Here is a 17,570-nt window from a genome sequence, read left to right as displayed (position 1 = left end):
TCTCCTGGTGGTGGCTGCAGTGTCTCTCTCTTCAGCCTTCCGCTTCCCAGAATTCTCCTCGCTCCTTGTCCCACCTACTTCCTGCCTGGCAACCTACTTCCTGCCTGGTCACTGGCCATCAGTGTTTTATTTATATAGAACGATATCCACAGCATTTCCCCTTTTCTACTTTTTTTAAAAAGTAAGGTTTTAACTTTAACATGGTAAAATTACATATAACAAAACAATTATCGAGCAAGAATTACAGTTACAATATTAAAGAAGATGTCCTATCTAATATTTGTGAATTTAAGGTTTTATATCTCACTTATCTTTTATCATAACTGAGGAAATTACAACTATTTAGTTTTCAACCACATCAAAGACCTGAGAAGGAACATAATGGTACCTGAGAATTGGTAGATGGATGCAAGCAACTTTCGGGAATCTTGCAAAAGTAGACCAAGACAGCTGGCAGCCTGGACAGTCACCTAATGTTTCTCAGCATTGTTGGTGCATTTAAATTGGCTACAGGCCTAGAGTATCTGACAGACCATTTTTAGAAGCAGGAATTCTGAGAGACCATCTTACCCTGTCTTGGCAGAGTACAGTGGTCGCTTTCCTTGTGTCCCACTTGTCCAGAAAGGACAGCATTATATTTGTACTGTCAGCCGTCAAGGCAAGGGCAGTTCTTTGCCCAGTAGGCCATTTTATGCCAAAAAGACAAACTTCCAAATGGAAATGTCTTAGAAGCCCAACATTCTCTCGGGATCAATTGGTGCAGCCAGGAGCAATTGTGTCTCACGTCAACAGAATTTTAAGTTATTTAAATGCCATATTCTCTAGGTCTATGAAGTGTTTGAAGATTACCTATCTATCTGAAATATATCTATGTATACCTAGAAGACTTAACTAACATGGCTACAGATATGATTATCATAGATGACTAATTATTAATCTATTTTTTAATTATCCATTACAATTTTAAATTAGTTACATAAACATAATACCTCAAACAAGAATAGAAATATATATATATAGTATAACAAAATTAACTTCAAGTTTGTATCAATAAACTAAAATTTATACCAATGTAAAACATTTTAAACATAAACTAAAATCTATACCAATGTAAAACATTTTAAACAAGTTGTTCTTTAAAAGTAGGTTCATTAATCTACCCTTTTATCTTATCATCTCTATATCCTCCAACATATCTATATCATATCCCCTTTTCTTTTTTAGAAAGAGATCACATTTATAATCAACCTGTTTTAAATAAAAATATTGGTTTTTCTCTGTCCCACACCAGAGGGCTCTTCTCATTTGGGACACAAGAATCTCTTAACCATTTTTTTTTTTAAAAGCAATATGTCTGGGTTTAAAGGGGGAGTGAGCCAATTCCACCTCTAAAGCCAGCTTGGTATATTTGGGAATTTGGGCGTAGCATCTCTTACTACTTCCTGCTGGAGGGGGGCGCTGTATCTTATGGGGACGCAAAGAAAACTTTAGGCCTATGGGGTAGTCTGTGAGGCTGTATTGTGTGAACCAGTTGCCTTGAAACCATTCTGGATGTTGGATCATCTGGGCCATGGTGTCATCGGAGATCTTTCAGGGGGTCTTGGCTGGTGAAACCTGATGTATCTTAATCTGGAACAAATCCACAGCCTCTGGCTTTCTGTGGAAACAAAAGCAGAACCTCTTTTCCAAAGCAACATATCCTTATATCCAAATTTTGAAGTCAAGGTACCTTTAAAATATACATTTTGGCATAACTCAACAGCTTTTGCAATCAAATGTTTTTCTTTAGTTACGAATATCAAAGAGAACATAATCCAGATTCTCTGTGTGGTAGCCATCTTTACGTGGCTTATGTTTTATATTACCTTGAGCCTATTGCTTTAAACTGCACCATTGTAAGACTGAAACGGCGGTGTGGCTGCTGGCTCCGCCCACTTCAGCTTCCCAACACGGCAGTGGTACGTTTTCCGCCAGCTCTGGGAGTCATCAAGTCTCAGAAATAGTGGGTCTAAGCTTTTATCAAAGCAGCGTGTAGCCCAGAAACCTCTTTTTTTTTTTTTTAAATACTAGTAAAGACTAAATCTACCACACAGCTTAATGTGCCGCTGGCAGACGCCTCATTTCCGCCATATTGCCGGTCAAACGCACATGCCAGGAACCCGCCAGTGTTCAAACCTGCGTTTTGCGGTGTCTAGCTGCCGGTATGAGACATGAAGCAGGAATCTGGTTTTGGCTCTGTTTAGAATTGGTTATTAAATATTCTCAGGTTTAAGGTGGAAACTCGAGCCGTTGGGTGCCATTTGTTGCTGGAGGGCTTCTCTCCAGGTTCCACCAAGCCCTGCAGTCCCACAATCCACTTATAAAATAATCGCTCAGACGCTTATATCACTTATAAACTGTATGGCCGTGACAGGCTTCTTGCTAACTGTTCTTTTATCTTAAATTAACCCATTTTTATAAATCTATACCTTGCCACGTGGCTGGTGGCTTACCGGAGTCTTTACATGCTGCTTCTCCTGGTGGTGGCTGCAGTGTCTCTCCTCAGCCTTCTGCTTCCCAGAATTCTCCTCTCTCCTTGTCCCACCTACTTCCTGCCTGGCCACCTACTTCCTGCCTGGTCACTGGCCATCAGTGTTTTATTTATATAGAACGATATCCACAGCATTAAAAAACAAAACTCTCATCTATTTTTTCTTAATATTTTAATTCTTTTTCTAATTATAAAAAAAGGCATACAGATTACTTAAAAATTGGGAAGTTGTATTTCTCAATGAAGCAGAAAATGAAGCTTAGGATTATTAAGATACAAAAGGTCTCCTGTTTTGTGTAATTGTTCCTAGGGTTTTTTTTTTTTCTTTCTATTTTTGGTGTGTGTTTTTGTGTATTGGGTGTGTTGTATGTACTTTTAAAATATAGTGTACAGTGTGCCTTTGAGTGTTTGTGTGCATGCTTGTGTGTTTTATGTACATTTTTATGTAGTGCATATATGTACACACATGTTGAGGCAAGAGGTACGGGGGCTATCTCCTCTATTGCTCTCACTCTGCCTTTATTTTCTGAGCTAGAAACTCACTGAACCAAAGCTCATGAGCTTCCTCCTGTCCTCCCCCAGTGCTACGTTTACAGGTGCTGTGCCTGGCTTTTTATGTGTCTTCTGGGGATCCAGACTCAGGCTCATGTTCCCTGTCCTATCCCTAGTCTTTCAATTTAGTCTTAAATACTAACAGATTTTATTAGAGAAGTCATGGAAAACATGAAAAAAAAAATGCCATCCATAATCTTCATTATCTAGGATTAACTACCATTAGTATTTGGATGGATTTGATTTTTGTTTTCATATCTCAATAATTACATTAAAATTTAGGCAACAGTATTTTAGTTGTTTTTTTTTCTTTCATTAAGAATTATATTGGGAGCATTTGCCACTATCATTATGGGATCTTAAAAATGTGAAAGATGAGGCTTTATTAGATTATTAAAAAAAAACACTTAAGGGGATTTAGGCAGTAGGATTTTATTTAAGAATGATTTGGGGGATGGGGCTCGAGAAATGGCTCAGCAATTAGGAGCATTGGCTGCTCTTCCAAACGACCCAGGTTCAATTTCTAGCACCTCAACATGGCAGCTCAAGCTATCTCTAACTCCAGTTCCAGGGTGTCTGACACACTCACACAGACCTACATACGTGCAAAACCACCAATGCACATACAATTAAAAAAATAAATAATAAATGCTTTGGGGACTAGGAGGGGCAGAGCTCTACCATCATACCCCGGACTTCAGTGGCTCTGCTGTTTTTCTCTGTACTGTCTTTTGCTCCCTGGTCTAATGCCCTGTCATGGTGATTTGTGTGCTTGATCATTCCAGCTTCTGCTGTTGTAGTGTGAACTGCTGACTACTTCTCCTTCACTTGACAATTTCTGCTTTCTACTGTTTGCTCTTTATTCTTGACTATCTGGCTTCCCAATTTCACTATATCTTGACTTAAACTCAAGTCCTTTTTGTGTATTTCAGCCCTTACCCATGAAACCATCTATTTAATGTCTTATATTCAGATAGGACAAGAGAAAAAGAAAACCTGTCTGAGTTGCACAGCCCTGTTGGGTCCTACCTAGGCAGTCCTAGGCTTAAGTGATCTTAAAGCAAATGCCCATTTGTGTCCTCACTGTCCAGAATACAGAGGTCCTAGTCAGTTGTACAAGAACTAGGCTTGCTTCTTGTCTAGTGTATGTGGTTTTAGCTGTACATTATTAGATGTGGTATAATTAATATTGTAAAATGCTTCTATCAATTTTCATTCTTAAGAATAGCACTACAACTTGGAAACAAGATAAATAAACATTGAATAAATATTTTTGGTTAAGAGTGAAATAAATTGAAGCAATTGGATTCTTGTAATTGGTATTTAAAAGACAAAATGCACTGAGTTCAAAACAGTGAAAGCTAGAAAATTTGCTGTCTGATTAAAATATGCTTTGATGCTTTTAAGGTATGTGTGATAGCTCAAATGAAGTAACCCATCTATTCTTTTACTTATATATTGCTGGTTATTTAACATTGTCCCTCATTACATAAGTTTTGATTCCACTGGAAAAATCATTGCATGCTATACTTTGTTGCTTATTATGATGATTTTGTCTTAGACCTTCATTCTGTCTTAGACACTCTGTGGAGGGGGTCTACATTCTGTTCCCCCAACCTTTAAGTTGGGTAGTTCAAGCTTTTATGCTGTTCCCACAGTGTCATATAATAACATGTCTTTTCTTTTTTGAGAACAGATTTGGACTGAGCAACAAATTTGAATCAGAATTCCCTTCTTCATTAACTGGAAAAGTGAGTATCTCTTTCTTTCATTTTTTGGTTTTCAAGACAGGGTTTCTCTGTGTAGCCCAGACTGGCCTCGAACTCAGAGATTGCCTACTTCTGCCTCCCAAGTGCTGGGATTAAAGGTGTGCACTACCACAGCCTGGCGAGTGTCTCTTTTATTGACCTACTGTTTATACATCTCAAATTAGTTTTCCTTAGAAATTAGAAAAATGTGTGCTGAGACTCCTTTATCGTCATTCAGCATCTCAGTTACATTTCTTACTTCCCTTCAGGTAGCTCCCGAAGAATTCAAAGCCAGCATCAACAGAGTTAACAGCTGTCTTAGGAAGAATCTTCCTGTTAATGTGCGGTGGTTGCTCTGTGGCTGCCTGTGTTGCTGCTGCACATTAGGCTGCAGTATGTGGCCAGTTATTTGCCTCAGTAAAAGAGTAAGTTGAATTACATCTTTTAATTTACTGTAGAAGTGTAAACAAGTCTTATTTTTATCTTTTTTTCCCTCTGTTGAATGAACCACACTGTTCTGAATATTATACAAAAATAATCTTATCTGGTAAAGCAAGATTGATTAGTTAAGTAAATGATCATATATCCAAATGTTATACACTAGCTATGTAGAAGGTGTCCATAATTTGTGTGCATTAGAAATTATGGTCAAGAAGAATGCAGTTCTATATCTGTGTGTACATTCATTGTGGACTAGGGTGGTGCAGTGTGCAGGCTACTGGGTCAGCTTTACCACTTAGCTGTGTGTCTGTGGACGTATTTCTTAACCTCTTCAGTCTGGTGGAGACGACTGTAAAGTGATAATACCTACCTAGGATTTGAGTAGAATTGTTGTAAGGATACAATGAAATCTTATTTTTAAAGCTCTTAGCCGAACAGTGTATGAGAAATTCTGTCAGCTTCAGTGTTGTTTCAAATACTCAAGAGAAACTGTTTAAAGGAGGAAATCTAGACTTTGGCTCATGGTTTTAGAGATTTTAGTCCATGGACTGCCATGCTAGCTCTATTACTTCTCTGCTTGTCCAAGCAGAAATGTCACAGTGGCCGAGCAGAGCTGCTTGCCTTACAGTTGCCAGGTATCAGAGAGGGAAGAAGGGGATTGGAACAAGATGTAGTCCCTGAGAACAGACCCCTACCCATTCCACTAGGTCCCATCTCTAGACACTTGAAACACCTCCCAAAAGTCCATCATAATAAGAATCCATGAGTGGTTTAATCCATTGATTAGGTCATATTCCTTATGATCCAAATCACCTTTCAGTGTACAGGGTCTCCCAAGCAAGTGCTCTAGCATTGGTTAAGCTATAGCCACAGCTCTCTGTATACTTTTTAAGATTTTACTTTATGTATGTGAGTGTTTTGGCTGTGTGTATTATATGCACCATTTGTGTCCTGGTGTCTGTGGAGATGAGAAGAGGTCGTCAGATTCCCTGGCACTAGAGTTACAGGTGCTCATGAGCCTCCATGCAAGAGCTGGAAATTGAACCCTGGTTCTCTGCAAGAGCAATTTTCCCAACCACTAAGTCACCTCTCTAGTCCCTAACACAGGGACTTTAGGCGTGTGTTGTTAGAAGTTGTCATAATAGAAGTTGTCAGTAAGGATGTAGTATGAGAGTACCCATAAAGGAAAGAAGATGATTATGGTAAGATAATAGGAAACTCATTTTAATTTTGTACTTTATAGATTCTCTATAATGAATATACACTGACTCTGATTAGGAAAAATAATTCAAAGACTTGATTTTCACTGCTTATAATGAAAAGATTCCAAGATGTTGGTTATAGATATGCCAAAATAATGCAAATTAGGGGGGTTGGAGAGATGGCTCAGAGGTTAAGAGCACTGACTGCTCTTCCAGAGGTCCTGAGTTCATTTCCCAGCACCCACATGGTGGCTGTAATGAGATCTGGCACCCTCTTCTGTGTACATAATAAATAAATAAACCTTTAAAAAATAATGCAAATTAAAAGTTGTTTATTATTTTTTTTATTTCTTTAAGACATTGTCTTACTCTGTAGACTTGATTGGCCTGGAACTCACTATATAGATCAGGCTAGCCTTGAACTAAGAGATCTGCCTGCCTTTGCCTCCCAAATGCTCTAGGCATGTACCACCATGCCCAACATAGCACCCTTGTTGTTATCTTAAAAAATAACATATATTTACACATATGAAAGTGAAGTAATATTTAGCCATATGTGGTAACTCCCGTCTGAAATCTCAGCACTCAAGAGGCTGGGACAGGAGGATTGTGAATGCCATGATGTAGTAAGTTAAGGCCAGCCTGGAAAACCAAAAGTGGGTCAGGGAATGGGAGGGCCAGTCAACCAAGTTGTCTTGAGTGGTTTTCTATGGAAACATTTCATTTTGGTGGCAAATAATGGTAAGGAAATGAAAGAAATCACATAGAATTTATTACTTGATTTCCATTATAAAGTTAGGGATATACTCTACTGAAAAATTTGAGCTAATATATGTTATTGATAGAATGGATATGATGCTTTTATAATAGAATTACTTATGTATTATTTATTTTAACATTTGAAATATTTACATTTCTCCAAAACTTTTTATTATTAGTGTGTTGAGCCAGGGAGATTCAGGTACTCCAGTGAGTGCATAGAGGTCAGAGGAGAACATTGGAGTCGGTTCTTACCCACCTTTAAGTGGGTCATTGGACTTGTGTGCCTGGGGCTTTTTTGCTGGCCCTACTTTCTTTAAGACATTTTTTACCCCCATAATTCTTGCCAGATTGTCTCTAGGTCACAAAAATCTGTCTTTGGACACAGTTGCACTTGCTGTCTTTTTAGTTCAGGCCCTCTCACTGCCTCCACTGGTGAGGCCTTGCTGTTGTTTGAGTGGCTGCCCAGCTCATTCGGTTGCTATTCTCTGTCATGGAACCCAAAGGATTGATGGGCTTTATCTGTCGCTTCAGGAAGTATGACCTGTTCAGTCCATAGTGTTTGGTTCAAGATCTCTATCTGTATATGTGACTAGGTGGAACATTTATTTCATGCATGTCATTTCTTTTTTGTTTGGGTTTTGGATTTGGAGAGGGCCTCATGTAGCCTAGGCTGACTTAAAATTCATTGGGTAAGGATGACTGTGAACCCCTGGTCTTCCTGCCTCTACCTCTCATGTGCAAGGATTATAGGCACATGACCTGCTTGATGTATTTAACTTTTATATAGTGTCTAGTGAGCATAAAGAAATTGCTTAAAAGAAGCTATACATTTCTCTGTCTTGTGTATAAACTATTCTGTTGCATGTCATGGATGTATAGAGAATATTAGAGCACCTTTGTAAGATGGAGACAGAATATTAGGAATTTCCAGCCCTTTGTCAGAGACCACTTTGGTGGTCTAAAGAAGCCTATAAATACTATCTTAGTATAATATTTAATATATTTAAAGTATTTAATTAATAAAATATTTTAGACTACAGAGAAACCAATTATATATCAAACAACTAAGATATGAAACTGGAGACCATTTTAATATTTGTTCAAAGAAATCCCAAAATGCCATTCAGTGAAAAGCTGTGACAACAGGCTAGTGATGTGTAAGCTGTGGATGAATTCACCGAAGACAGAAAAGGAGGATTTCAGAAAAGAAAGGCAGAAGCTACAGTGCACTCCAGGCCATAACACTCCAAAAAATGTTGGTCAGAGGATGTCAACTTGTGACTGCTATTAGGACCTTTTTCACTTGGACCCCTGGACAGACTGATGTCCCATTTCCCTGTGCCCTCAGAACAAGACTCAAGGAGAAGAACCCAACCAAGTGACAACCCCCTTTTAACAGAAGCAGCTCAATCTTAGTCATCACCCATTCCCCGGTAGATTGTGTCTCAGGTCCTTGGAGTTTGGAGGGGAAATGATAGGGTTAAAACTAATGCTAGGGAAATAGAAACAAGAGTGCTTACAGGTGGGATATGAGACAGCCAAAGGAACCAAGTAAGAGGAAGCAGAGAGTTCTGAGAAAAACAAAGCTGGTCTCAGCAGGTTCCATTGGGCTCCTGTGGGGCCCCGTCCTGAAGAGCATAGTAAGGCACCATTGCTCTTTCCCTTGCAAGCTCAACTGTATAGTAATTACACTTTTATATGTGGTCCTGCATCTAATGCATCTAATTGTAACACTGAATTGTGGTTAAGGATGATGTCTGTAAAAGCTTTCACCTGTTCCAAGAAAGACCACCCACAGGGTAGGCAAGATAAAGACAGATGGTAGACCAAGACGATAGGCCCAGGTCCCAGGCGTGGCACTTGACCTTTTGTCTTGGCTTATTCTAAAAATACACTTTGCTTGTTCTAAAACAAGACCCCACAAAACAACCCAGGAACCCTAAAATGCTTTAAAACAAATTTATCAGATTGTTCTTTGTTGATGTATACAAATAAGACAGCAGACCCATGCTAATGTGGTCTGCTGAGAAGACTCTGATTCCTGAGAGCGGTCAGAGCACCACTCCTGTTCGGTCACAAGAGTTGGGTGCATGCATTCATAGCCTTCAGAGAGGTACAGTGCATTTCAACTGGAGGTTCAAAACCAAGGTGTATTTTTACTCCTGTTGCTCTTGTGGACTCTGACCCTTCTGTCTCCACATTCCTTATTAAGGAATCTTGGGCTGGGCGGTGGTGGCGCGTGCCTTTAATCCCAGCACTTGGGAGGCAGAGCCAGGTGGATCTCTGTGAGTTCAAGGCCAGCCTGGTCTACAGAGTGAGATCCAGGACAGGCACCAAAACTACACAGAGAAACCCTGTAGCAGGAATCTTAAAGAGTCTTATTAATAAAATCAAACCTGGGCCAAGTATTGGGGTGAACACTGGAAGATCAGAGAGACAGAACAAGCAGCCTCACCTGGCCAACTTCTTCAGCTGGTCCTGTTTCCTCAGACAGGAAGCCTCTGAGTCCTCATCTGGAATGAATCTCAGCTGAACTGCTGCTAGAAGCCTGAAAGCTTAACCAGGCCAAATGCTTCTAGTTCCTGGTCCTCACGCCTTATATATCTTTCTGCCAGCTACTACCACTCCCTGGGATTAAAGGCTCTCTTTCTGGGATTAAAGGCATGAGTCACCATGCTTGGCTGTATCCTTGAACACATGGATTTTTGCCTAGCTCTGCCTCCCAAGTGCTGGGATTAAAGGCGTGTGCTACCACTGCCTATCCTCTATGTTTAATATTGTGATTGTTCTGTCTCTAACCCCAGATAAGTTTATTAGGGTGCACAATATTTCGGGGAACACAATACCACCACAAAACCCTGTCTCAAAAAACCAAAAACCAAACAGATAAACAAAAAGAAACCTTGAGGAACCAGGTGGTGGTGGCACATGCCTTTAACCCCAGCACTTAGGAGCCAGAGCCAGGTGGATCTTTGTGAGTTTGAGGTCAGCCTGATCTACAGAATGAGTTCCAGGACAGCTTGGGCTATATAGAGAAATCCTTTCTGGGGTTGGGGAGGGGAGGAAACCTTTAGAGGGTATGGATGTAGCTCAGTGGTAGAACACTTGCCTATGATTGCAAGGCCCACTGTTCAATCCCCAGTACCACAAGCAAAGACACACACACACACACACACACACACACACCTGTAGATGTAACCAACCGTCTTATTAAATAAGAAACACAGAACCAATGTAAAAGAGAAAGCCAAGAGGTCAGAGCTCAGAGCTAAAACCTTACCCTTCCTCCTGTGGTGCTCCTACCTCCGAAAGAGAGCTACTTCCTGTGTGTTTGTCTTTAATATAGTCTTTCTGTTCTGCCTTCTCATGACTGCCTCCGTCACTGCCTATAAGTACAGCCCTCCAGGTCTTAAAGGCGTTTGTCTCCAATGCTGGCTGTATCCCTGAACACACAGAGATCTATGGGATTAAAGGCGTGTGCCACCACCGCCACACTCTTGCTATGGCTCCAATAGCTCTGACCCCCAGGCAACTTTATTTATTAACATACAATTAAAATCACATTTCAGTACAAATAAAAAACCACCATACCCACCCTTTCTGCCTATCTTGATTTAAGGCATTATTTTTTATTTATTTTTTTGTTTTTCTTCGAGACAGGGTTTCTATGTGTAGTTTTGGTGCCTGTCCTGGAACTCACTCTGTAGCCTAGGCTTGCCTGGAACTCACGGAGATCCACCTGACTCTGCCTCCCAAGTGCTGGGGTTAAAAGTGTGCGCCACCACCGCCTGGCTATAGGCATTAGTATTTTTAAAATGGGTCAGAATGCTGCCTGATCATTAGCTTGTGAATCTCTCTTGTCTCTGCATTTGTGACACAGAATCAAAAGATGGCTATGATTATCTCTGACTCCAATATAAATCAGGACCAAAACTACACTTTATTATGCAGCTCAAAGTTCATCTTCCTCACATATTTGGGTAACTAAACTGCTTTGCTTTAAAACTCATTGCTAGCACCCTGATCTACAAAGTGAATTCCCAGACAGTCAAGGCTGTTATACAGAGAACCCTGTCTTGAAAAACAAAAAACAAAAACAATACACCTCATTGCCAATTGTCCATTGGTAATGCACACCTTTCATCCCAGCACTCAGGAGGCAGAGAGTAGATAGGCAGATCTTTGAGTCTGAAGCCAGCCTGGCCTACATAGAAAGTGGCCAGCTAGGGCTGTACTGTGAGAATTTGTCTCAAACTGAACAAAACAAAATAAAAGACATTATCAACTTGGTTTTCCCCTTATGTAGCTTTTTGTTCCAGAGACCATGTCCATACACTGATATTATTTATTACTGTTTTTATGCCTCCTAAGATTCTTTCTTTTAAGACTACCTTTGGGCCGGGCGGCGGTGTTGGTGGTGTTGGTGGTGGTGGTGGTGGTGGTGGTGGTGGTGGTGGTGGTGGTGGTGGTGGTGGTGCACACCTTTAATCCCAGCACTCGGGAGGCAGAGGCAGGCGGATCTCTGTGAGTTTGAGGCCAGCCTGGGCTACCAAGTGAGCTCCAGGAAAGGCCCAAAGCTACGCAGAGAAATCCTGTCTCGAAAAACCAAAAAAAAAAAAAAAAAGAAAAAGAAAAAGAAAAAAGACTACCTTTGTTTTTAAAAATTATTGTTGATGAAAAAAATCATTTTTTAGTGTAATGCTTTATAATTTATATAATATATATATACACACAAAGCTACCCATAATCAAGGTACATAACAGTTTTTTCCAAAAATCCTCCTTGTACTGGTGGTCACTGATATATCCCTATAGTTTTCTCTGTTCTAGATTATTGTATCAGTGAAATTATCCAGTTTATGTAGTCTTATTTATTCTGACTTTGTTGTTTTAGCTCAGCACATTTGAAATGGACCTGTTTTGTTTTATATGTTAGTAGTTTATCCCGTTTTTATTATGAGCACTTTCCATCATATGCATCCATTGTTGTGTGGATGTACCTTTACAGTTTGTTTATCCAGGCATCGCTTGGAAACATTGTGTGTGGTTTTGGTGATTCTGAGTTAGGCTTGCTTTATTTTTATGTGAATATAGGAGTAGAATTACTGGATCATGTAGTATAATTGTATGCTTTATTTTATGAGAAACTTTTAAACTCTTTTCAAAAGTGGACAAACAATTTTGCATTCAAACGAGCATTGTGTGGGAGTTGCAGTTACTCGGTGTCCTTGGCAGGACTTGGTGATGTTTAGAAATGCTGGTCGTTCTGGAAGCTGTGTCATGATCCTTTAGTTTGCCTTGCCCTTGTAAGTAATGACCCTCTGTTTATTTCCACTGTCCGTCTTCCTTTTGCAGTATTGAGGGCTGTGGGATGGAGCTCAGTGGTAGAGGGCCTTCCCATATGTGCAAGCCTTCAGCCTCTAGCACCGCAAACACACAACAAAGCAAGAAATACAAGATAAAGTTTGTTGAAACAAATTGCCCTCTTCCCCCTGTTTTTGACATGGTGTCTTACTGTGTAACTCTGGCTGGCCTCACACTTAGAAAGATCTACCTGTTTTTGATTCCTGTGTGCTGGGATTAAAGGCTCATGCTGTTATGCTCAGCCTATTTTTTATTTATTTATTTATTTATTTATTTATTTATTTATTTATTTATTTATTTATTTATTTATTTATAGAGCACAGACCCACTTTTATTTATCTACTTGTCATTGGTTTCAATCTTTGAGAGAGAGAGAGAGAGAGCATCACACAGATTCTTGTCCAGTGGATTTAGCACGAAGTTTACTTTGGAATTTGACACAAATCATGCCACTGTTTCCATGGGCCCTGATATCCCAAATTATACTGACTTTGTTCACTTTGTCACCAGGAAGAATATGTTATTGTTTGCTTTGAACAAATCCTATCTCTTACACAAGTGGAGTCTGATCTCACTTTGTACGTAAACACTTTTAGACTGGTTGTGTGCTCCCTGGGTTTTGGAGACCCCACCTACAGCCAACATATAAATGGCCTCAGACCTCTAGACATATTTGCCTGTACAGTTCCTGTTCCCAGCAGACTTCCATGACAAGACAGAGGAGAGGACACCTTGGCTACTTAAAAATGGTTCTTTATTGGGATGGGAATTATTTTTTAGTGATGAAGTGCTCACTTAGCATTTAGAAGAACCTGGCTTTGAACCCCAGCACTGAAGAGAGGGCAGAGAATATGAAAGTTAATATTTAAAAAATTTTTAAAGGTGTGTGTGTGTGTGTGTGTGTGTGCGCGCGCGCACACCTGTGTGAATTTATGTGTAGCATATGCATGCAGGAGCCTATGGAGGCCAGACGAGGGTGTCAGATCTCCTGTAACCAAAGTTAACAGATAGTGTGATCCTTGTGTAGGTACTAGGAATTGAACCCCAGTCCTCTGGAAGAGTAGCAAGTGTTCTTAACCTCTGAGCTGTCTCTCCAACCTTGAATGTCTTACTTTTTAAAATGGTTGTTTTTGTTATTGTTTTTGAATTTAGACAAGGTCTCATTTTGTAACCCATACTGAGGCTTGAACTTAGTATTCTTTTGCCTCAGCCTTCCGAGTATTGGAAGTATAAAGCATGCACCACTATGCCAGGCTTGAGGATATTTAATGTAATCCTGATATAAGTCAGTATTATTATTCTAGTGTATAACCTGTCTTTCTATTCTCTTCACACTGTCTTTGGCAGAGCCAAAGTTTTGATTTTGGAGAAGTCTGGTTCATCAGTTTTAAAAAAAAATGTTCTTTTATGCCAGGCACACATATCCCAGCCCTTAGGAGGCAGAGGCAAGTAAATCTCTGAGTTCAAGGACAGCCTGGTCTACATAGTGAGTTCCAGGACAGCCAGGGCTTCTTAGTGAAACTTTGTCTGAAAAAAAGAAAAGAAAAATATAATTCCTTGTGGGAGACTGGCTCCCACCTTTAAAAGGGTTCTTAGGAGGAGGAAGAGAGAGGGATAAGAAAGTATCAGGTAGAAAGAGAGACCTAGCTGACGAGAAGAAAGACAGAAACACAGGATAGCTTTGGGAGGGCCAGGGTCAGTATTCAGCAGCCTCATCCTTTATTGAAAAGGGCTTTTTATAATAATGCCAAGGGGAGAGGCAAAAGACCTCCCCCTTTCAAGATCAAAGCACACTGTACAGCCAAGTGTGGACCCTTCCAAACACCTGGTAGCCACGCCCATGGCCAAATCATCCCATTATGCAGCCCTCTGGGTAAAATAAGCCCAGATTCTCTGACCCTGAGTAAGGTCTCACTAGGAAACCTCTGTGGGTCTCCACACTGCCTTTATCATCTTTAATAGTTTTGCCTAAGCCAAAGTTGTGAAGATTTTGATGTCCTGCATTTTGTGTATAGCTGTGACAAAGAGGTCAAAGTTTATGTTTTGGCATATGACTGTCTAGGACCTTTGGTTAAAAAGACTATCTTTTCAATATTTAATGGGCAGTCAGTCATATTTGTATGAATCTTTTTTGGAACTTCATTATGTTCCATTTGTGTTGATCTTGACTTTAATATCACACTGTCTTATTTACTATACCTTATTTACTTTAGCTTAATGTTCCGTGGGGTGAGTCTTGCAAATATATCCTCTTCCTCTTTTTTGAGATGGGGGTCTCATGTGGCCCAGGCTAGCCTTGAGCTTGCTCTGTAGTAGATGACCCTCTGATCTTGCCTCTACCTCTCAAGTGCAGGGATGTTTTGCCATACCTGGAGCTGGGCAGCTGACTCTGTTTCCTACAACCTAGGCAGGACTGTATCAGCTGAGCTACATTCCTAGCTGTGGATTTTTGTTCTAAATTTTTTTTTGATTATTTTTTTTCTTTTTCTATGTATATTTTAAGCTCAGCTTGTTAACAGCTACAAAAACTACTGAATTTTTTTTTGAGATTTTATTTTATGTGTATAGGTAAAGTTTTATCTCTGTGTATGTCTGTGCATCATCTACAGAGAGATGTAGAGAAGTGTCCCCTGTAACATTGTCAATACTCCTGATCCGGTGAGGATCCTGAACCTTATTGGTGCTTGTCTAGAATGAAGTCCCCAATGTAAAGACAGAAGTCATCTACAAAAGCCTAATTGTGAAAGAGAATACTATAGGGCCATTTATCACTGAGGACGAATCAACTGTAGGAGCTGGAGCGATGCTCAGTAGTTAAGAGCAGAGGACCTGGGTTTGGTTCCCAGCACCCGTGTCAGGCAGCTCACGGCCGCTGGTACCTCAAGCTCCAGACAACCTGATGGCCTTTTCCTAGTCTTCACTGGCACCTGCATTCAGAGTGTGCACATCCATACCCCGCCCCCCCAATTAAAAATAAATCTTTAAAATATTTTTTCATTTAAATTCTTTTCATACAATATATTTGATTGTTTCCCCCTCCTCCAGCTCCTTCTAGGTCCTCCCCCACCTCTATTACCCACCCACCTAGATGTGTTCTCTCTCCCTCCCCTTCTCTCGTATCACTGGTCAGTACTCAAACTCAACACAGCAGTTTGTGTGCACACTTGCCAGTGAGAAACTAGTAATCACAACCAGGGACTTGGAGGTTTGGCAGTGATGGAGTCCAGAAAGAGTAGGTGTTCTGGGAAAGATCATTTTTAAATAACAGGAAGAAATAAAACACACTCCCACCCACAGACACAGTGCTTCATACCAAGATGCTGTTAAAACAGAAGGACAAAAGCATGCCTGCAGTCCCTTTCTCCTTCTCAGGCAGAAAGTCAGCTCCCACTTGGAGTGCTCTTCCCTATCTACAGATACTTGATTTCTTTTTGGAGACAAAGTTTTACTATGATGTTGGTTCAAGTTTTATGTCAACTTGACACAAACTAGAGTCATTTGGACCCAAATGAGAATGTCTTTATAAGATTTGCCTGTTGGCAAGTCTGTGGAACATTTTCTTGACTGCTGATTGATATGAAAGGGTCCAAGTCACTAGGGGTGGTGCCGTCCCTGGGCAGTTGGTCTTGGGTGGATGAGAAAGCAGGCCTAGTAAGCCAGAAGGTAGGACTCCTCCAAGGCTTTTGCTTCAGTCCCTGTTTCCAGGTTCCTGACTTCCCTCAGTGATAGAATAGGACCCGAGAGTTTATAGACAGCTAAAAATCAATCCTGGCTTTTGCTTTCATGTCATTCTTTTTTTTTTTTTTTTTTTTTTTTTTTGCAAGACGAGATGGAACCCAAGGCCTTGCACATGCTAAATGAGTATTCTTCCATTAAGGTACATCCTAGCTCTTTTGTTTTACTTTAAATAAATAAATCATTGCGTCAGTTCAAATAGTGCAGGTTAGCTGTGAACTGCCAATCTTCCTGTCTTTGTCTCCTAAATGCTGGCTTTATAGATGTGTATCATCATACCGGGCTTTGTTTACTTTATATGACTTAGTTTGGGGAATTTACTTATTGGGTTTTTCTTAGTCAGTGCTTTATTGCTGTGAAGAGACACCATGACCAAGGCAACTCTTGTGAAAGAAAACATTTCATGGGGAGTTTGCCTACAGTTTGAGCCTTGCTTACGGTCTTAGTCCATTGTCATCATCGCAGAGAGCATGGTTGCTGGCAGGCACGGTGCTGGAGAAGTAGCTGAAAACTGTGAACTACAAGCAGAGAGACTGACTGAGACTGAGTGTTTGCTGTGTGAACACACATTAGAATCCTTAGAACATGTGTTTTGCCCAGAGTTGATTCTTGTGTGTGTGTGTGTGTGTGTGTGTGTGTGTGTGTGTGTGTGCGTGTGCGCGTGCGCGCGCGCGCGCGTGTGGGCCACGGATCAAAGGTGATGTGATGCCTTCTTCAATTGTGCCCAACCTCCCTCCCTCCCTCCCTCCCTCCCTCCCTCCCTCTCCCTCTCCCTCTCCCTCTCCCTCCCTCCCTCCCTCCCTCCCTCTCCCTCTCCCTCTCCCTCTCCCTCTCCCTCTCCCTCTCCCTCTCCCTCTCCCTCTCCCTCTCCCTCTCCCTCTCCCTCTCCCTCTCCCTCTCCCTCTCCCTCTCCCTCTCCCTCTCTCTCTCTCTTCCCTCCCCTTTCCTTTCCTTTTCTTTCCTTTATTTATTTGAGACATGGTTTCTCTGTATCAGCCCTGGCTGTCCTGGAACTCTCTGTAGCCCAGGCTGGCCTCAAACTCACAGAGATCCACCTGCCTCTGTCTCCCGAGAGCTTGGATTAAAGGCATGTGCCACCACTGCCCAGCTCCAACTTAGTTTTTTAAGACACTGTCTCCTACTTGAATGTACTGATTGGCATAGCTAGCCAACAAGATCAGGGATCTTCTTGTTTCCACCTCCCCAGTACTGCTGTTACCGCCATGAGAGTTGTCGG

At 40.9% G+C, this 17,570-nt stretch overlaps 1 protein-coding gene across 2 annotated transcripts in view; it reads left to right on the top strand.

Moving 5' to 3' along the window:
- The window catches only part of Chic2 (cysteine rich hydrophobic domain 2), a 49,170-nt gene that overhangs the window by 15,928 nt on the left and 15,672 nt on the right, over positions 1-17,570 (top strand). For both annotated transcript variants that reach the window (XM_006979718.4, XM_076546451.1), the window contains exons 2-3: positions 4,779-4,833; positions 5,100-5,255. In XM_006979718.4, the coding sequence (XP_006979780.1) occupies positions 4,779-4,833; positions 5,100-5,255 (211 nt within the window). The remainder of the gene's footprint in view (positions 1-4,778; positions 4,834-5,099; positions 5,256-17,570) is intronic.

This window comes from Peromyscus maniculatus, chromosome 10 (genome assembly GCF_049852395.1).
Source record: "Peromyscus maniculatus bairdii isolate BWxNUB_F1_BW_parent chromosome 10, HU_Pman_BW_mat_3.1, whole genome shotgun sequence".
NCBI classification, from domain to species: domain Eukaryota; kingdom Metazoa; phylum Chordata; class Mammalia; order Rodentia; family Cricetidae; genus Peromyscus; species Peromyscus maniculatus.
This window is presented reverse-complemented; position numbering and strand designations above follow the sequence as displayed.